General features: G+C 36.5%; 4 protein-coding genes across 14 annotated transcripts in view; 2 read left to right on the top strand and 2 right to left on the bottom strand.

The window, feature by feature from the left end:
* The window catches only part of LOC116840655 (acetyl-CoA carboxylase), a 19,803-nt gene extending 14,597 nt beyond the window's left edge, over positions 1-5,206 (bottom strand). For 2 of the 11 annotated variants that reach the window (XM_032807640.1, XM_032807641.1), the window contains exon 1: positions 4,817-5,205. In XM_032807640.1, coding sequence (XP_032663531.1) covers positions 4,817-4,893 — 77 coding nt within the window. In that variant the 5' untranslated portion in view covers positions 4,894-5,205. The other 9 variants (XM_032807631.1, XM_032807633.1, XM_032807627.1 and 6 more) reach the window with 8 other exon arrangements.
* A 2,640-nt stretch (positions 5,207-7,846) lies between these two features.
* On the top strand, positions 7,847-10,299 carry LOC116840692 (dolichol-phosphate mannosyltransferase subunit 3). The gene is made up of 3 exons (XM_032807752.1): positions 7,847-8,003; positions 8,346-8,567; positions 8,648-10,299. The coding sequence occupies exons 1-3, from the start codon at positions 7,866-7,868 to the stop codon at positions 8,720-8,722; spliced, it is 435 nt and encodes a 144-aa protein (XP_032663643.1). The 5' UTR covers positions 7,847-7,865; the 3' UTR covers positions 8,723-10,299.
* A 447-nt stretch (positions 10,300-10,746) lies between these two features.
* On the bottom strand, positions 10,747-13,926 carry LOC116840691 (UV excision repair protein RAD23 homolog B). Its single transcript, XM_032807751.1, has 6 exons — positions 13,675-13,926; positions 13,521-13,593; positions 13,090-13,246; positions 11,822-11,995; positions 11,405-11,736; positions 10,747-11,317 (listed from the first exon to the last, which is right to left on the bottom strand). The coding sequence occupies exons 1-6, from the start codon at positions 13,738-13,740 to the stop codon at positions 11,046-11,048; spliced, it is 1,074 nt and encodes a 357-aa protein (XP_032663642.1). The 5' UTR covers positions 13,741-13,926; the 3' UTR covers positions 10,747-11,045.
* A 1,930-nt stretch (positions 13,927-15,856) lies between these two features.
* Positions 15,857-18,269, top strand: LOC116840715 (ankyrin repeat domain-containing protein 40-like). Its single transcript, XM_032807800.1, has 3 exons — positions 15,857-16,131; positions 16,282-16,583; positions 17,607-18,269. The coding sequence occupies exons 1-3, from the start codon at positions 16,007-16,009 to the stop codon at positions 17,954-17,956; spliced, it is 777 nt and encodes a 258-aa protein (XP_032663691.1). The 5' UTR covers positions 15,857-16,006; the 3' UTR covers positions 17,957-18,269.
* The last annotated feature ends 1,038 nt before the right edge of the window (positions 18,270-19,307 follow it).

Consider the following 19,307-nt stretch of genomic DNA (forward strand, 5'->3'; position numbering starts at 1 on the left):
AAGGTCAAACTGATGTGATCAGTAAATACATCTTTTTAAACGCCACAACTTTTATCTGAAACATTTTTTTCTAAAATGCTTAGTTTTCGAGATATTTCACCGGTCCGGGACTTTTTGAACACCCTGTATATATCCCTTAAGGAGACTGTCTCAAAATACACAATAAAGCTCAGTCTCCCCCTCTCGCTTGCTCCTCTCCTCCCAGAGACGCCTGGACTTGATAAAAAATGCCATTTGCACTACTCTCCATATTTAAATTAGTACACACACGAAGTTATGTAAGCTCAAACACATTAAACACAATATATAAACACCAATGAAATATCTGATAAATATATCCTGTTAAGTAATATATGATAACGTTGTGATGAAACTAAACCACGTTATGCTTTGGCACTCAGATAACTTCGCGTTAAGTAGCAAAGAGAATCGAATTTATTAAAAAAAGTCTATCGTTATCGAATAAGGTAACGAATTTGCTTCGAAGAATACTCAAATGTTCTTCGTCACAGTGTCACAGAGGTGAAGAAGGAAGGTTACAGGGCCAAAGAAAACGTGTATGTGTTTCAAGTTTTTTCCTCCCTTCCCTGCTTCTGTCTGCTTCTTACATGCAACGACACGAAACGTTGCATAATTGCGTGCAAATTACGAATGTTATTTTTTTCTTTTTGATGTTGCACAATGGATTGACCATTGCAAGGAGACGGTAAACTGTGTGATGGTACAAGACAATTGCGAGTACGACCTCGGTACAAAACGGATGAAACTACTGGCAATTTTGCACTCGGAAGGGCTCAATCATTCGAGTCTGCTTTTGCTCGTTTTGTAACGGATGAGAAGAGTATCACCTGAGACGCTTACGGCGTTCTACCGATCCTGCCACGATATTCGGCTGCACCTGCGACTGCAAGCCGGCAATCTTACTTCCCTCGCTCGGAAAGCTGTCGTGGATTTCCAGCACTTCGCTAGGGTCAGGACCGGGGTCGAGATCGGGCTCCCCGACGACGAAACTCACCGGTGTTTCCGACATCTCGCGAATAGACCACGAGCAAGCAGGGATAATCTCTGGGACGACCTCCTCGTTCGATCCTGATGAAGTGTCGGGAGATTCGGACGGATCGCGCTCACTCGGCTGCCCGTCCGCGTGTTCGATGTTACCTTCAAAAACACATTCGCGTATACGCGCACTACGTTCGATCATTCGTTCGTTCGTTCGCTTGTATGAAGTTTCAAGATCAAATACGACTATATCTTTCGAGCAGATAACTTAGAAACAGCTAAATGAAACAAACAGCAATTTTAAAGTAACGTGTCTCGAGAGATAAGGAGACAGATGGGGAGAGAATAAACTACTCACCCAGAAGAATCGGTTTTACCAGGACAGTCAATGTTATCACGGAAAGTCTTAAAAGAGAAACTCTTTTGAGGGAGAGACAAGCAGTGTCTTCAGCAAGTGGTGCGAAATGCGAGCTAACGTTCGCAACACGAAAGGAACTCAACGGGAAAATAAACAAAAGGAGAAGAAAAATAAGGAGAAAAAAGAACGCACAGCCGGCCGTTACACCATAATTACCATGATCCGCGGACCTTCAATTCAAAAAAAAAAAAGAAGAAGAAGGAGAAGAGTAAAACTCCGAATGAGACGTGGATACAGAGACACAGTGTGCACACGTGTGCACGCACATGAGTACAATACAAATCACGGCAAGTACCGAACAGATACCCCAGAAGAGAGCGTAGCATACCAGCTACCACGTTCTTCACCTCGGCACTTCTCTTCCCGCGTCGAGTTGCATCTAACAATGCCCGCGAAGACAAGACGTTGCTCGCGTTAACAGGTGCTTTCGCCGCTCGTGGCCACGACGAGAAGGCGACGACTACTGAAGACGATACCGAGACGACTGACTACGCGCGCACCGAACCAAGCGAAGATACTCACAAAAGCAGAGGAAGTCGCGCGCCGTCCCTCATACGGGGCATATGTCATTCGACCGGACACGACTAAGTATATGGGTTCAAGGGTCACCGCGTTACACACCGTCGCCGCGTAGCCGCGACTTTGAATATACTATTGGCATAGTATGACAACGTTCATCAGCTCAGATGACATCAGTTATCCATGTCGTTCCTCGTGTGTACACTCTTCGTTTCGCGGTATACGTAAGTATCGAACGAGAGCCAATCTATGCGCATCTTTGGCCTTTGAGTTCAGATAAAGTGAGTTTGACACTCTTGGATACTCGCCACGAACTCTTCACGGATAACGTCAAAGACAAGAAAAAGCATGTCGAAAATTATTGCATGTCATTTCCGAATGGAAATTTGTATGAAAGAAATTTGTATTTTGTAAAAGAATACTTCAAATCGCGCTTAATTTGTAAAATGCTCCGAGAACTATCATCCTTTTCCCATGATAGTCGATAACAAACGTAATATTAACGAGCTTCCTCGTTAACCTATCTTTCTTCATGATTTTGCTATATCATTTTACAGTTTATTTATTGACTATAAATACTGATTATAAAGGGAAGACAATAGTCGACTATCAAATATACACATTTATTTATTGATTCTCAAAAAAAGACAATAATTTTCGGAACATTTTACAAGTACAAACCCAAGCAATCTGTATTGTTCTTCATTTATACAAATATCTTTTTACCTGAAAATGACACGCAAGAATTTTCAGCGATTATTCCTCGCTTCTATGAAGTCACAATCCAATATGGCCACGTCGAGTACCCAGGAGTTTTAAAGACTCAAACTTTCGCTCCAATTTGCGCGTTTTTCTTCATCTTCTTGTCGAATTTCTACTTCAATCATCCTCTAAAGGACTCATATTACGTTCTCGCCATTCTTTGTTTAACCAATTCTCGCACCAATGTGGCGAGCTTCTACCACACAGTGTTATTCATTCATTTACATATATACATACGTGCGACGTAAATATATTCATTAAAACGTATTTTATGTTTACCTCACTTTCGAAGACTGCGAAAGCGCCTATTGTTACGCAGGTAAAGAGATATGCGCGTCTATTTGCCAGTGATCGCTCAAGCGACCCGACTTGGCTTCGTTCCGCGCGCGCAGAATTCGCGCACGTGTGTTATGATAAATAAAATATACAGAATGCTATCTTTCCCCCCTGCCTACTAAGTACATAGCATTATTCCTTATAGTAAATTAAATCAGAAAGTTCTGATTTCATTTTGTTCCACTATACTTAATGAAGTAGTTACTTTTAAATAAAGCCCAGCTAATCAGCGCTCTTTAAACGGATGCATGTCTATGAGTCGCTTAGACTGTTTAACTTGAAAGTGCAGCAGGACAGCCGCGAAACGTTCATGCACAGCCGCGCGGCTCACAGCATGCGTTAAAAAAAAAAGAAGGATGGCGTCGATTAACTGAAATTTATTTAAAAATAACTGCTTGATTAGGAATAATAGAAAAAAGGGATTCAGGATTTTCTAATTTAATTTTCCATAAGGAACAATAAAAGAAAGATAATATTCTTTGTACACACACACACATATATATATATATATATATATATATATATATATATATCTGATAAATCACAAGCGAGATACGCCGATCAAGTTCTTATTATATCAAATTATTATTATAGATATAAAAATTCAAAAAAATTCATTGTGAATGTAAAACAACGCAATACGCGTGCGTAAATAATATTTACGCTTTTTTCTACGCACACACACAGCGTCCTGTATTCGTAATCTTAATAGCACAACTGTAACAAAAGCAAGATAAGATTCTCGAGAGTCACCTGTGCGCGAGTTCCTATGAAAAATTTATAACTGCAAATAGAAACTCGTCACCAAACGTACTGATAATAAAGATTTGGTTGTCTACTAGACGATATTAGCAGTAATTCGTAGAGATCTTTATATCTATTGACACTTTGTGAGCGTAGCGAGACGCAAAGAAAATAATCTTAATGTAACGACAAAGTCAGACTTGAATTCGCGCGCGCGTAAGGTTGCAAAAAATTTAGGTCCAACAAAATTAGAAACTCATCAAACAATCAAAATTGAAAATCATAACTATATATGTGTGTGTCTATATATATATATATATATATATGTGTGGCCAACTTGCCTAGTAATTATATTATTAATTATGAATAATATTATTATAATTGATTATTGTTTAATGTTCTTAATTATATCATTAATTATTATTATTACGTAAGTCAGTCGATAATCAGTCCCAATTTAGATAGTTTGGTCAGCTTCCAATTGCGTCATGTTTAAATCGTTTTGCAATCCACTGTATGAGCAGCGAAATTCACAACTCCTTCTTAATTTTGTTCTCCCTCCCTCGATACAATTTCCCTCTTTCATGAAAAGCAAAAATACTTCACGCTGTCATCACACCGCGCTCGTGATCGCATTTGAATAGAGGAGAGACCGTGCGTGTGCGCATAGTTTATAGATTTTCTCACGAGGCCGTGAAAAAATGAAAGGAGAGCGACGATTGGTTCAGCGGAATGTCAGGCGACGTAGGAGCCACGACGATTGGTCTCGGACGATGCGGTCCTGCTACGTAGCCGGCAATCCGTGTATCACGGCTCGACACCGGGCTGGTAGCAACGTGCTAGCGTGATGTTATCGTGACGTTTACAATCACACCGTTCTCTCTCATTCTCTCTCTCCCTCTCTCTTTCTCTCTCATGATGCTTGTTAACTTGAATCTCGCAGTACGTGAGAGTACCGCGATATTATCTTCTTTTTACTTTCCCCCCGAAGAGAATGAAGAGCGCATCTTTTCAGCAAGTGTACGAAGCACGACTTACCGGTGACGAATCTTGCGCGGCAAGGTTGCTCGCCCCTCCTTGAGGTTAGGATCGTCCCTGTGTTCCTGTTCTGTCATTCGAGTCGCTCGAGCTGTCACGCAACTACACGAAACGTCAAATTCGGCAACACTAAGCGTCGGCGTAACACGTTCTCCGATGCTTCTACTCCAGTCGATTGATCACGCTCCGTTCGTCCTGAGAACAGTCCTGTCACCGTTACCGTCGCAACCATATATTTTTTTTTTCCTTCTACACGAACGATCCCACGACTGATCACTACGTTAGCGAAATGTAAAAATTCGTGTACCGACACCGAACGTTCTATCTTTTTCTCTCCTTCTATCTGTGTGTCTCTTTCCTCGCATCGCTCGTCGTTGTACTCACGCGAATTTCGCGCCCTTTCTTATCGATCGAACGCACGCAGTGTCGGGCATGCGAAAATGAACTGTCAGCCGTCAGAGGTCGCAGATTAAGAATCGCGCTGCAATCGCGAATTGACAAAATGCGCGCACGGTCGCATTCCTGCAATAATTGCGTGGAACGGCATGTTAACTCAGCAACACGTAATGCTTTTTTGCAGTTATTTTGTTGGTTATCTTTGTTGGCTCCCGTGCTAGAAATTATGTAGTTTGCTGATTATATTGCTGACTGTTTTATTAAGTTTCCGTGATAGATCGAATACTATGTTTTTTCGTATCATTTGTATTGGCTTATTGCGAAAGCCAATCAAGACATAGTATCAGATCACGTGATGAAAATTTTCGTTTAAAACAGTGCGTCTCACGCGCGATCGGATAGCTGGTCGGAATAGCGGGAACGGTAATAGCTCATGCACACAGGACACAGTAATACTTACCGCGCGGCAAAAATTCGCGCGACAGCCAATCAATATGCTGCTTTCCGTAATAACCTTCTAGCTCTTACGGAAAAATAACATATTGATTGGCTATAGTGCGGACTTCTGCCGCGCAGTAATGGCTCCTGCATACAGGACGCGATTATTGCTCTGTTCTTTTCAGCTGCACTGCTGAACTGGTGCAATAAGTTAAAGTGAGACAAGTATATGTTTTCTCATTCTAACTTATTGCACCAGTTCAGCAGTGCAGCTAAAAAGAACAAACCAAATGTTTACCGCGCGGCGGAAGTTCGCGCGATAGCCAATCAATATGCTGCTTCCCATAATAACCTTCTAGCTCTTACGGAAAAACAACATATTGATTGGCTGTCGTGCGGATTTCTGCCGCGCGGTAATGGCTCCTGCATACAGGACGCGGTAATGTTTGCCGCGCGGGGAAAGTCCGCACGACAGCCAATCAAAAGTTGTTTTTCCGTAAGAGTTAGAAGGTTATTACGGAAAGCAGCATATTGATTGGCTGTCGCGCGAACTTCCGCCGCGCGACAAGCATTACCGCGTCCTGTGTGCAAGAGCCATAAGATGAGTAAATGAACTAACTATTAACCAACTGTTATTTAATCGATGTCATATTAATAGAGACGAATTAATGGCTGCGTTCAGCAAAGAAAGCTGCTTTACAACTGTTGTAAAATTCGTGAATCTGATTGGTACATGGATGCAACCAAAATTAAGAGCATGCTCCAATTAGATTCACGAATTTTACAACAGTTGCAAAGCAGCTTTTTCTGCTGAACGCAGCCATTGACTTGTTATCTTATAGATAGTTGCAAAAGTTAACTTTAAGAACGTTAACCAATAGACAACCTGTTCTACTTGGGACATTGACGAATTGCTCAACTGTGTCCAACTGTTGAGTTCGCTGAACGCACTCATTATTGGGTGCTTTCCAATTGTTTAACACTTCTTGACACACATGTACACAGAAATGCACAAAGTGTAACGTTGTGCACGGCTCAATTGAAACAAAGTGTGTACTAATGTGTATGTATGTCGGGTAGGGTTAGGATTATTTTTCAACATGCCCATACCTTGGTATTTTTTAATAATAAATAATAAGATCTAAATAATAAAAAAGATACTATCCACTTCACGTCGCAAATGGTCTCTTCTCAAGCCGCAATGCTTATTAATTTTAATTGTCACTAGAAAACACTAGTTACACAGCCGACTAGTAACCCTCGAGCTGAGTACGGATGTGTAGTGTTGTGTCGACGATTACGACAATTGGAATGCAACTTGTATCGCCGTATGCATGAAAATGTCTAGGGATATTGTAACTGGAAAGCATCCATTGGCTGGTATTCATGTCCGATCTTATATTTAAGATCATCTTAAGTACTGTCTTAAGATGCCATATCCGTTATTAAATACAGTGGTGGAACTACGTTAAAATAATAACAAAGAACTAGATAGAAATTTCCTGTCTATACAATCACATGTGACAACTCGACGAATCGTTGCACGATAAACCGTTGCACGTGATTGTATAGACAGGAAATTTTTTTCCATTTCTTCGTCTATTTTTTACATAGTTCTACCACAGGTGTCATCAGCATGAATAAAAAAATTACACGCGACAGTTACGATAAATGTAATGAAAAGTTGAAGTATTGTCCGATATTAAGTGCCACATTAAGCGACATTGTCAAGCACAGTATAAATACTGAATTTCGAAACCAATGTTTCAAAATATTGAAGACAGGTAGTTCGCTGGGTGTGCAAACAGCTCTCACAGCAAATTTATTGTCAATCGCATATCACGACAGTCGCCATTACTCAAAAGGAAAACGATAAAAATGAATTTGCGATTGACATGGTATATGGATAATGAAGAATTCACAAATTAGAGATATGTGTGTGTAACGATATACATATTCATTATTCTACTTATATTTTTTCTTGATTGTTTCATTTTTATTTTTAGTAAAACGAACAAAATTTCATGAGTTATAATTTTTGAAAAAAATAATGTTTTAAAAGTACAATTAGAAAGCTATGACCCATATTCTGAATCCTCTTTTATCTATAAAAGTGCCTCTAAAAGAGGCTTAGAAGCCATCTGATTGGCTGAGAAACTACATGTAAGGCATTTTTATCGATAAAAGAAAGTTCAGAATATGGGCCTATGATTTTATGAGTGAGAAGTTGCACACTCTGCAATCAGGCACGACCAATCAGACAAGTCAAATCTATTTTAACCGACAGAGGGCCAACTTAACTACCAACTCTAATCAGTCCTATCGAGCCAATATTGTCTCACATCGTAACAACGTAAGTTAACGTAATTTGCCTCCGCGAAAGCGTGTACAGACCCACATGGTTAGGTTAGAAGATGTTGTGAAGATTAATGTTGGATTTGTTCATCTCTTTCCTTTCCTCGCATTAAGATTCATATCGGCATAAATTTAAAAGGTTTCTCTCGTATATTTTACTCCATTTACATTTGTTGCATATAATATATAATAAAACGTTATTTATTTGTGAACTCTTAATGCGTGTGTACATTACTTAAAGAATATTTTAATATTTTATTACAATTTATTTTTTACTTAATGGATTATTTTTTATTTAACTAATTTATTTTTTACTAACTGGAAGATATTACAATTACAGATGAAAAAACTGCACGAATGGCTGTTGGTTGTAACAGGACTTTTCAGTGTGTGGTATGCTGTACTCGCAAGCAACTCTGCTCTTGTCAAGGAATGGCGAAACATTATACTTTTCCTTCCAATTACTTTCTTGTTCCTCTTTGGTTTGTTTGCAGCTACTGTCATAATGTACAGAGTATTTACCTTCAACACCTGTAAAAACGCAGCTATCGAGCTTCAACAGGTTGGTTTGGAGCTACTTTTTATTTTAAAAAGTATTTTCTTTAAATAATATATCTAATATGGATGTGTTGTCACTTTTAGCAAATAGAAGAAGCAAAAAAAGATCTTGGAAGCAAAGGTATAATATTTAAAGATATTAGTACTTCAGCTTCTTAAGATATATGTAAATAACATGAAAAATAAGAAATAACTGGTTCTTTTATAATTTGGATGGATCTTTATTACTATTGTAAGTTCTGTATGTATGTGCAATTGTACATGTACTGTATGTAAAAAATAATATGCAAGTATCTTCTATATAAGATAAATTATTGAGTATAATTTTTCTATATATATAAACATAAATCAAGATATTTTATATAATTTTTACAAAGAATGATTTCTTAATTAGATATATTTTATTCACTTATATAATTAAAAATGCATACAGCTTTTCAGTATTTCATGAAGTAGAAATACATGGTTGATACCTATTAGCTAATTGCAATATTAATCTTGTAGTAATATTCAAAGAATCAATTAAATAATTACTATTTGTTTTCCATTTTCTAGAACTGTTTAAGAATAAAGTAATATTCATTCAATTACATCACAGTTTATTATGAATTTACAATTATGAAAGGTTTCAATAAATAAAATACCTCAGACAGTAATACTTAATAGATAAAATTAGCTTTTATTATAAAACAGGATACTTTAAGTTTTTGAATTTTTGCTTTTAAATTGCTCAATTTTGTTTTTCAGTATATATCATACTAAACTTATAACATCTTATGCCTATTGTAAATTTATGCTGTAAACTATAATAGTTAAATACAACTTTTTTGCAAGGAAATTCAAATGTGGAAGGGAAATTATTTGTATTTGTTCTTTCTTCTTTTTGTAAGAATCATTAAAACAATAGAAATACAATGAACTCACTTGCATTTTTGTAAATCGTAATTTATTCATTTATGCTATGTATTACAAGTGTGTTGAGCACACAATGGAGAGTGTGTTCTTTAACAGCAGTTCTTTTTCTATTAATTTTTCTATATTATAAAAAAAGGGAATAAAACTTGAGTCAGCACAACAAATGGATTAGAGTTTTATGCTAGAACTCTCCAAGAAATAATTCTCTATATTTCTTTTGTACTGAAAAAGAGCAATAAAAAGTTTTCTTATTATTGTTTTAATGATATTAATAAGTAACTGTATGGTACAAATTCAAAGATTTAGTTTCTTGATTATGTAACATGCACAAGTATGTACTTACGTATGTATATAATTATCACATAAAAGATTTAAATTAATCTATTATTTTATTTCATAAAAAATACTATTAAAGAATTCCCGTATAATATATGCGCAACAATTATAATTTAAATGCCTGTTACTTTAACATTATATAATAGATGTGTCATTTAACTATTTTACTTTAATTATTTGTTATAATTAGTTTGATAGAGCATATTATAGACCAAGCTTACTAATGACAAGCACTCAATATTTTGATAGATATATTGAACTGTAATAATTTGATAGTTTTATATTGAATAATCTATTTATAATGGCATTAAATAAATTATATATAGTAGCTTAATTTTCTTGTTTATAATCAATTATTGTAATTTCTAACATGCAAAGTAGCATTGAACACTGTTTAAAGCAGTAATTCGTTTTTCACTCTTGTTATATATCTAAATATAAGAAATTTTTCTTTACATACGTACATACATACATAGGCACGTACATAGAAGTACATACACGCATATATATATACATGTATATATATATATATATATGTGTGTGTGTGTGTGTGTGTGTGTATACGTGATTATACATGAATGAATGCACTCTATAATTTTTATATTAGAAAGCCCGATATAAATGTACAAAGTGTACACGTGTTATACTTACATGTAGACATTTAGATATGTATAAAACATACCTATGTGACGCGAGGTCGAGTACATTCTCGTATGATGCTACTCAACCATCAACGTATAGACATTGCGAGGGATTTATATTTTTCTCTCTCGTATCATCTCTCGTAACGTAGTGGGCTTTCTTATATAAAAATATGATCATATTAAAGAAAAAACGTAGGATCCTTATAGTATAGCACTTGTAGGCTGTAAGGATGGATTATAACACTGCCTGCTGTAAGCAATTCTCTCGCTCATAAATGACACATGTCACACATTAAATGAAATGTATTCTTTTAAATATGAAACAATACTCAAAAGAGTTGGCGGTTGTAACTGTTGCGATACGCGTTTATCTTAGATTTAATCGCTTACCAAACACACCAGGTTTTATCTACACAACAAATAAAATAGCATAGATATTGCATATACCTATATACAAAGTAAAGATGATTAGTGTAAAGTCAAAAAATGATAATGTGCAATTATCCACCCTCCTCATATCAGTTCTTTTATTTTTCCCTTTTTTTTCCTTTTTACTCACATTGCTCGAAATAAAATCAATGAGCGCTTCAGTCATCGAGATTTTGCGAAAGCAGGAAGTTAGCTGCGAGATTTTCGTTCTTTTCACATGCAAAATACGCTTGGACAACTAAATGTTCCGGAAAACCTAATGCCTTCAGCCTCTCGATGGCGTCCCTGTCCTGTGGTGTTATCTGGATTAGACCTCCTGCGCCCGCCGCTGCACCTGTACCAACACTTCCGGTTAGACCGCCAGGAGCAGCCGCAGATGCTACGCCACCTGTTGGCAAGACTCGTGCCCCTGCTCCTGCAGTAGGCTCCACTGTTGAAGAAAACAGATGATTGAGTTATCTTTCAAATACGATGTGTGTACGTTGGAGTGATACAACATGCATTAAATGAGACTAACCAGGTTCATTCAGCATGCGTACGAACGCCTCCTGATTCTGAGAAATAAGCTGCAAAAGAGCAGGATTAGTTGAACCAATTTGTTGCAGAAGATTGTTCAACAACTGCGGGTTTTGTTGAATGACTTGGCGCATTTGTTGAAATTGCGGTTGCATACGCAAGAAGGCTAACGGATCCTGACTCTGATCCTGGAGTTGTTCTTGAGCTTCTGGCGGATCCTCAGGCGGATCCTCGAACAGCTGCGCTGGTATCCCTGTTAGAAGATACTCCACAGCTCTATCAGGATTGTTAAAACTTGCGCGTAATGCTTGTACAACTTGTTCACGTTCGTACCTAACGCGTAAATGAATAATATGGATATAAAGATATCGCGTAAATATCAATAATTATTTGGTATGCATCATTTCTCTATACATACCCCATATCCATGATGTTCTTTACCATAGTATTGTAATCTTCCCCCATCAACAAGGCACTTTCAGCTTGACCACACCCGGCAGTTGGTGCAGCTGCCGCAATTTGCTCTTGCACATTACTAGCTGCTCGCGTTGTATCTTGAACATTAAGGTTTGGACTAGGTTGCGCTACTGAGCTATAACAGAAATACAAATTTGAAATATATTTCTCATATACAATGTGTCAAAAAAAGAAAGGTTCAAGACTTACAGGGTAGACAAATTATACCATAAATTATACTCAATAAAAAATATTTAACATAGGTTGGAAAATCAACCCTTTTAAAATTATGTTTTTAAACAGTTGCAACTAGTAAAAAATGACGCAACTAGTATAAAATAAAAACTTAATTTTAGGCATCCATGAGAATTGGATCTTTTTTGTTTTATATATGTATGGACTGCCCACTGGTATCAAAACTCATAATTTTATAGGTTGGATCATTCTTGTATAACTATAGCCATATTATTACTTTATCATATTACTTTGATATTTATAAAAAATATTCATATTATCATATTAATTTGATATTTATAAAAAAATATTCTACATGTCTATTTCACATGCTTGATATCTTTGTATTACAGAATTGCAAACTTTCAAAAATTCCTGATTTTCCTCAAATCAGTTCAGCTATATCTTGGATTCTCTTATGTAATCACCGATTTGCATTATTTATCAGTAAAGAATACACTAAGTTCTTAATATATCTCCATAAAAAGAAAGAGTGAATTCAAATCGATTCAAGATGATTGAAAAGACTATGTAATTGTTGTGTAGAAATGGAATGAATTTGAAGAATAGAAATTATTGAAAGAGAACATGTAAACACCTTCTGTGAACATCAAAGTAATAAGATGGTAAGGTACTCGTTTGTCCATTCATCGCGCATAATCATTGGAAGCACACACAAATAACTAGCATTACCAAAATTAAAAAACATATAATTTCAAAAGAATTGATTTTTTTTACCTATATACCACTAGACACTTACTCAATATAATAAGTACTACCTATCCTGCAAGTCTTGAATTCTTGTTTTTTGCATCTTGTATATATTTATACACTTATCTTATTTCTGAAGAAAGTATTCCACAATTATAGTAATGTTTGAGGAGTGTTTTTGTTATATGTTGTGATTACTCGTCACAATAGCTAATAGCTCCAGCATCTTACAGTGAGACATATTTATCACATTTTGCATGCAAAGTGTTACAATGTTGAAGTCACCTTGAAGTGGATTCCTCCTTGTTATCTCCTTCCGCACGTTGCTCATCGCTTGTTTTCGGAGTAGCACTGGTTTTAGGCTTTGTTACCATAACAACTATAAATTTCTTCTCATCGATATTATATTCTGTTAACGGCTGCTCGTCTGCTAATATTTTTCCTGTAAGTGTTTTGTATCATCATCGTCACAATTACGCGACTGAAAATTTTCATAGTGTACAAATCTCGCGCGACGGATCACTCTCGTAACGGGAAACATAACCTATCAACATTTTTTTGCGAAATCATTCTTATTTCCAGGAAGATATACATTAACGCATACGTGGACTACGTAGCATTTAATATATTATAATACAGCGTACGTTTGTACTATAAATACCGTTTTTCACACATTGGCAACGGATGGAGTTAGGTTATTCAATTACATTACTTACCAGCATATATCAATTTTTGTTGTTCCGCGGGGAGACCTTTTTGCGTTTCGATCTTTTGCTTCAGATCTTTGACCTGCGATAATATACGTGCATATTTTACCGGTTCGTCAATAAAAGTGCCAGATCTCACTTAATCTCATCCGATTTTACTTACTGTTTGCGACGAGTCGATTTCTATCGTAAACGTTTGCTGTTGTAAGTTTTTCAGAGTTATAATCATATTGAGGAAGCTACGAATCCGATGTACGTCAAGAAATTGCAAAGTTAACTCCGCGAATACCTTTCGATAAGAATAAAACGGTGTTTTGGTAGAGATTTTTTCGGCGATGAGTCGGCACTGCCTTAAACAGCTTACAAGTATATATGTGCGGCTTACGATAGTGTGCGCAAAACATATGATGATGGAGTAGCCATTGTCGGCTACCAAAGGTCTGTTCTTTTTAGCTGAACTAAGTGGCATTTTTTACTTTTAAAGTGAAAACTGTATTCTGGGACTATATTCTTAAAAGATATCGCATATGATATTTCTATGAAAAATTATAGTATGCATAACATGAACTATAGCTTTTTATAGAAATATTATATGCGACATTTTTCGAGAATAATAAAGAATTCACATTGTGTCTGACATTTGACGTAAACGATACGAGATCCAATAGTAGAGGTTCTTTGCTAGAGTTTCTAACTGGCGACATTTTTGTCTCCAGAAAATCAATTCTCTTATTGGACATCGGATGTCGGACGTAATATGAATTCTCCATTAAGCACTGTTTATAATGGGAATAAAGTATGGCTATAAGAGTACGTCCCGATTAGAGATGCCCGATTCTGAATCGATTCGATTGTTTCCCCAAAAATAGGCTTATTCGTGTTGTTTGCATTCTTCGCACTTTTTGTATTAAAACTTTCGTATTTAAAACCAGACAAAAGTATGCTGGAATGTTTGGAAGAAGCAAAAGCGAGACAACCAACTTGATTGTTTCTTCCAAGCGTCTGATCAGACATCCGTCTCTTTTTAAAAGCGAAAAATATGAAACATGCAAGCAGCACGAACAATCCTTTTTCTTTAAATTTGTTAGGAAAAGAATCGAATTGATTAAGAATCGGGCATCTCTAGTCCCGATGAAGCAAGAAGTAGCGGAACGGAACAATAACGGAAAAGATACTAAGCGAAAGGCAACCAATGAGAATGATTCCGCTATTGCTCCGTTCCGTTGCTTCGTCGCCGGGTTCCCCATGGCAATGATTTTAAGGATCGGAACGTTAACGGACTTGCTACACATAACCTGTAATTACCTCGTGAATATAATCTGTGAAAAGAATTATCTTGAAATTATATTATACTATTATTATTATTATTTACTATTATTATTATATTATATTGTATCCGTTCCGTTTTAACTTCGAGCACTGTCGAGGTACTGTAAAGTGACAAATGGGAACGCATCACCTTACTGCCACTGCTTTACCTCTTTAGCTGCAGTAGCCGCAGCAAGAAGTGACATCAAAATTCATGGCGTCACAAACTCGTCGAAGTGCTTTCGCAGTGCACTGTAACCTATTTAGAAACGCTGTTGGTAGTACTGATAGTACTTGCAGTCAGGGTCAGGATTGGGCACGTATTATACTGAGATATTATATATTGTATTATACACTGTATTATATAGTATAATACAGGGTGCGTTCCGTTTCACGCATGATGCGGCCATATTCTTTCTATACGATCGGATAAGAAAGCACTAGGGGCAAATCAACTTTCTCACTTTATTTTAAACTGCCAACTTCCGGCTTCACTCGCTGCTCGCTGCAGAAGTATAGGAATATTTGGTCTATTAGCATGTTCGACTGGCTCTGGGTTAACCCACTCTGGATTATTCAGCCTTCGTTTATTGGTCGAACAAGTACTTATAAACTATATGATTGGCTAGTAGAGACTTATGACGTCAATAATCGTTCTCGGAGCGATTAACCCAGGGCCAGTCGAACACGCTATATGTATATATGTCATTGAGGGCGCAGCAACTGCTACAAATACTGCACAGCGTTTCTCCCTCTTGTTCTATTCATCGGATTCGAATGAAGAGAAAGAAGTAAAACGCTACAAAGCATTTGCAGCGCCCGCTGGACTGTACCCTGAGTTTGATACGAGCTTAAAAAGCCTCTCACACTGAACGACAAACAATAAGCGATATCCAATAGGAATTCTCATTTCTATTTAAAATACAGCCCTTATTGGATATCGCTCATCGCTTATCGCCAATCGCGTCTAGTATGCAAGGCCTATAAGGTAGGATTGTGGCGCATTCTCATGTCGGCTAGAATGTGAAATATTTTTTATCGTTTGTATGTGCATATGTGTTTGTGTATATTCGATTCTCGTGCTATCACTGATTGTCACTTCGTCTACTTTGAGCGATAGATACGCGCGAATTCGACACTAAAGAAATGTGACACATAGTGAAGCGGTGAGCGTACTTCGCCGCGATATGGACAACAAAAGAATATTTGAAGAACGTTTGCGAGAAGCGGTCTGCGTTGGCGATACGGATGCCGTGCAGGATCTCGTAAACTTAGGCGTTGACGTTAACGCGCGACAACCTGTCAGCGGATGGTAGTTTCCCTTCAATATCTTCGTACTTGCGCTGTATTTGGAGTATTTTTCCATATAAAAAGTCATTTTTATAATATGAATATATTAAATGGATTTATTTCCTGAGATACCTTCAAAATTATTTCACTCATTACATTCGTATTTTTCAAGGACTGCTTTACATTGGGCATGTAAAAAGGGATATCTCGATGTTGCTGCCTTGTTGTTAAAAAATGGTGCTGACAAAAATGCACGAACAGAGACAGGAGAGACCACAATGTCTTTGTGCAACAACCAACAAATTTTATATCTTCTGAGCACTAGCAATGATACACGAATCACAAGTGATTTGTCTCTACACACTGTTACATCTGCATACACACAACCAGACTTTCTGCACGCTGCCATGAATCCTTCCAAGATCAAACATAATGCCTATGATGAGAGCGCAGTCATTGTGTCATTCCATGATGGTATGATATAAATTTCAGTAAATTTAGATAGGCTTTGAAGAATATATAATCTTTGTAAAGAAAGAATAAAGAGAATGTTCTATAGCTCTTCAGAAGTACAGAGAAATGAAAAAAAAACATTATTTAAATGTAATTTTAGTGAAATCAAACATTTCTGTCCTATTATTTGGAGCTTCTTCTTTAATAATGCAGAAATCAAACTGATAGTCAAATATTTATAAATTCAGAAAAAGTAATAAATTTGTAATCATTAGATTATCAATTTGACTTGTATTGCTAAAGAAAGTCTGAGGAGAATAATAGGATCAAAATGTTAGGTTTTGTAATGATTAAACTTTTATTTGGCAAACCCAAAAAGATTTAAGGAGACAATTCTGTGAGTGTTCAAATAGAATAGATGATGATTCTTGCATGATATGCAGTTATGTTATTTCAAAATTATTTTGAAAATATTTTCAACAAATTTGTAATCTAGTGACAAGTATCTCAAAACTGTTGAAATACTAACAAACAGAACATATAACCAAATGTTGTTTCAAAACAACAATGCTAAATAAATGTGTCATGTATCTAATCATTCTTATATATAATTTATGAGAAATCAATATTTTGCTTGAGAGCAACATTTCCAAATAAAGGATTGCATTTTAATAATTTTGTAATTGTTTTTGATAGATCACAACAATATGAAAGTTAACTCTAACTTGCTTTTACTCTTTTTCTTTTTACTTTGATAATGCAAATCAATATTGTTTCAAGTCATTTAATAGTTGTAGTCTAAATTAAACTTAACCTTTGGAGGACCGGAAGCCGATATATCGGCACGACAGCGGTGTCAGCTTTTTCCCCATTCAATCCAATGACATTGACAAAAAAGTTCTAGCTCTTAAAAAGAGTCGATAAAAAAATAGCCGGTTTTCAGAAGGTTAACCATAAATTACAACTGTCTAGTAAATCTTATTGCAATAGAATGTAATATACAATACATCTGCTGAACAGTAATGCATCAACTTATCTTTATAGAATTGGTATTGAAAATTCGAATTGCCAACGCAGCGGATCCGGATTTCGTAGAGATAGAATTGCCGCGAAGTGAGTTAACATACCAAGCGCTGTTATGCGTATGTTGCAAAGAACTGAATCTCACTCCACACCAAATCTTGAAACTACGTAAATTACCCAACACCAGACTGCGGAAGGACAAGGATATTCAGAGACTTCAGAACTTTCAAGAGATCGAAGTCGTCACCGATACGACGAATATATACAAGAGCATTCAGAACGCCAATGGTATCTCCAACAATCTGCCGACGTTGACACCGGCTAATGGATATCAGAGTATATCCAAGAAGGATCAGACTATTCTGTATTGACTGTCGCGTCAAGAAAAGATATTCTTCCCTCAATATATTCGCAAATTAACATACAAGCAGTAGAAAAGATTACCATATGAATAATACTATATTACTTATAGTATATATAAGATATGACAAGAATACAATGTACCATTTTATAGAAATAGCAAATTTTTGTAATTGTTTTTTATTAGATTCAAACTAAGATATTAACAAATTGTTCACATAAAAAAGACACCTTAAATTAATGGATCTATTTGAGATTTTTTCTGCATGATAACATTGTTAATTATAAAATGACTGGGGAAATAAATATATGACATAATAATTCTTTTTTGAGCATTGCATTTGTAGATTTCTTTCATATAAATTTGCAAAGATTTCTAAAAAATGTTATCTTTCCAAAGGTTTACTTATATTCTCATTTGTCCGCGAGACAGATTATTTATATATTCTGACGCGTCACTTGCATGAATATAGGCTGAATTTTTTCAATAAATCCTTAAATATAGCTTAAATATACTGCTACATTTTAACTCTTCCGCAAAATCTTTTGTTTATTTTCTCATCCAGCATCTCTAACTTTACCAACTTTTTTTTTAAATTAATAAGAATCTATGTAGAATTGATTTATTCTTAATAATGTTACGTCCCGGCGAGTTGCGGCCACGCTGCCGTGAAGAATAGCGCTCGAACCCTAGCACGGGATCAGATCGCAATTTTTCGGGTTAAACGAATCACGTGATTCTATCCGGGGATCCATGCGATCAAGGATAATCGCGATGGATTTCGCGCAAGACGCGTAGTATAACCACCGTAATATAACCTTACGGTGGGTCGGACAGTCGCAGGCTTTAATCGTAGTTTCGCGTGTATAGAAATAATGTAGATAATGACTTACCAGTGGTCGTCCACTATGCGGTTGCTCTCTGTACCTCTGGATGGCGCTCTCGTGGCTTACGTGGATCGGCACCTCCTGGACCTCTAGATGCTGTCGACTCTGGGGAACCTTGTTCTGGATCGCGCGGCGGCGAGTTCGAATATTCAAATCACTTGTAATTGACCGATGAGCACTAGGGAGGAACACCGCACGTCGCAGTTTCGCTTAGTCGTAGGAGGAAATGTGCCGTGTAAGGATGCGAGTGAGAGGGAGTAGAAATAGAATTATTACAGATAATATATATATATATACAGGGTGTTCGGAAAGTACCGGGACGCCCGAATATCAGGAAAAATATAAGTTTTACAAAAAAATGTTTCAGACAAAAGTTGTGGCGTTTAAAAAGATGTATTTACTGATCACATCAGTTTGACCTTGGGTTGCGTAGCGAAGGTCAGGTCAAGGTCACATTAATTTTTTTAAATGGAA

The sequence above is a fragment of the Odontomachus brunneus genome, unplaced genomic scaffold, assembly GCF_010583005.1.
Source record: "Odontomachus brunneus isolate Ranch 3 - 2012 unplaced genomic scaffold, Obru_v1 Obru_scaffold_011, whole genome shotgun sequence".
Classification (NCBI taxonomy): Eukaryota; Metazoa; Arthropoda; class Insecta; order Hymenoptera; family Formicidae; genus Odontomachus; species Odontomachus brunneus.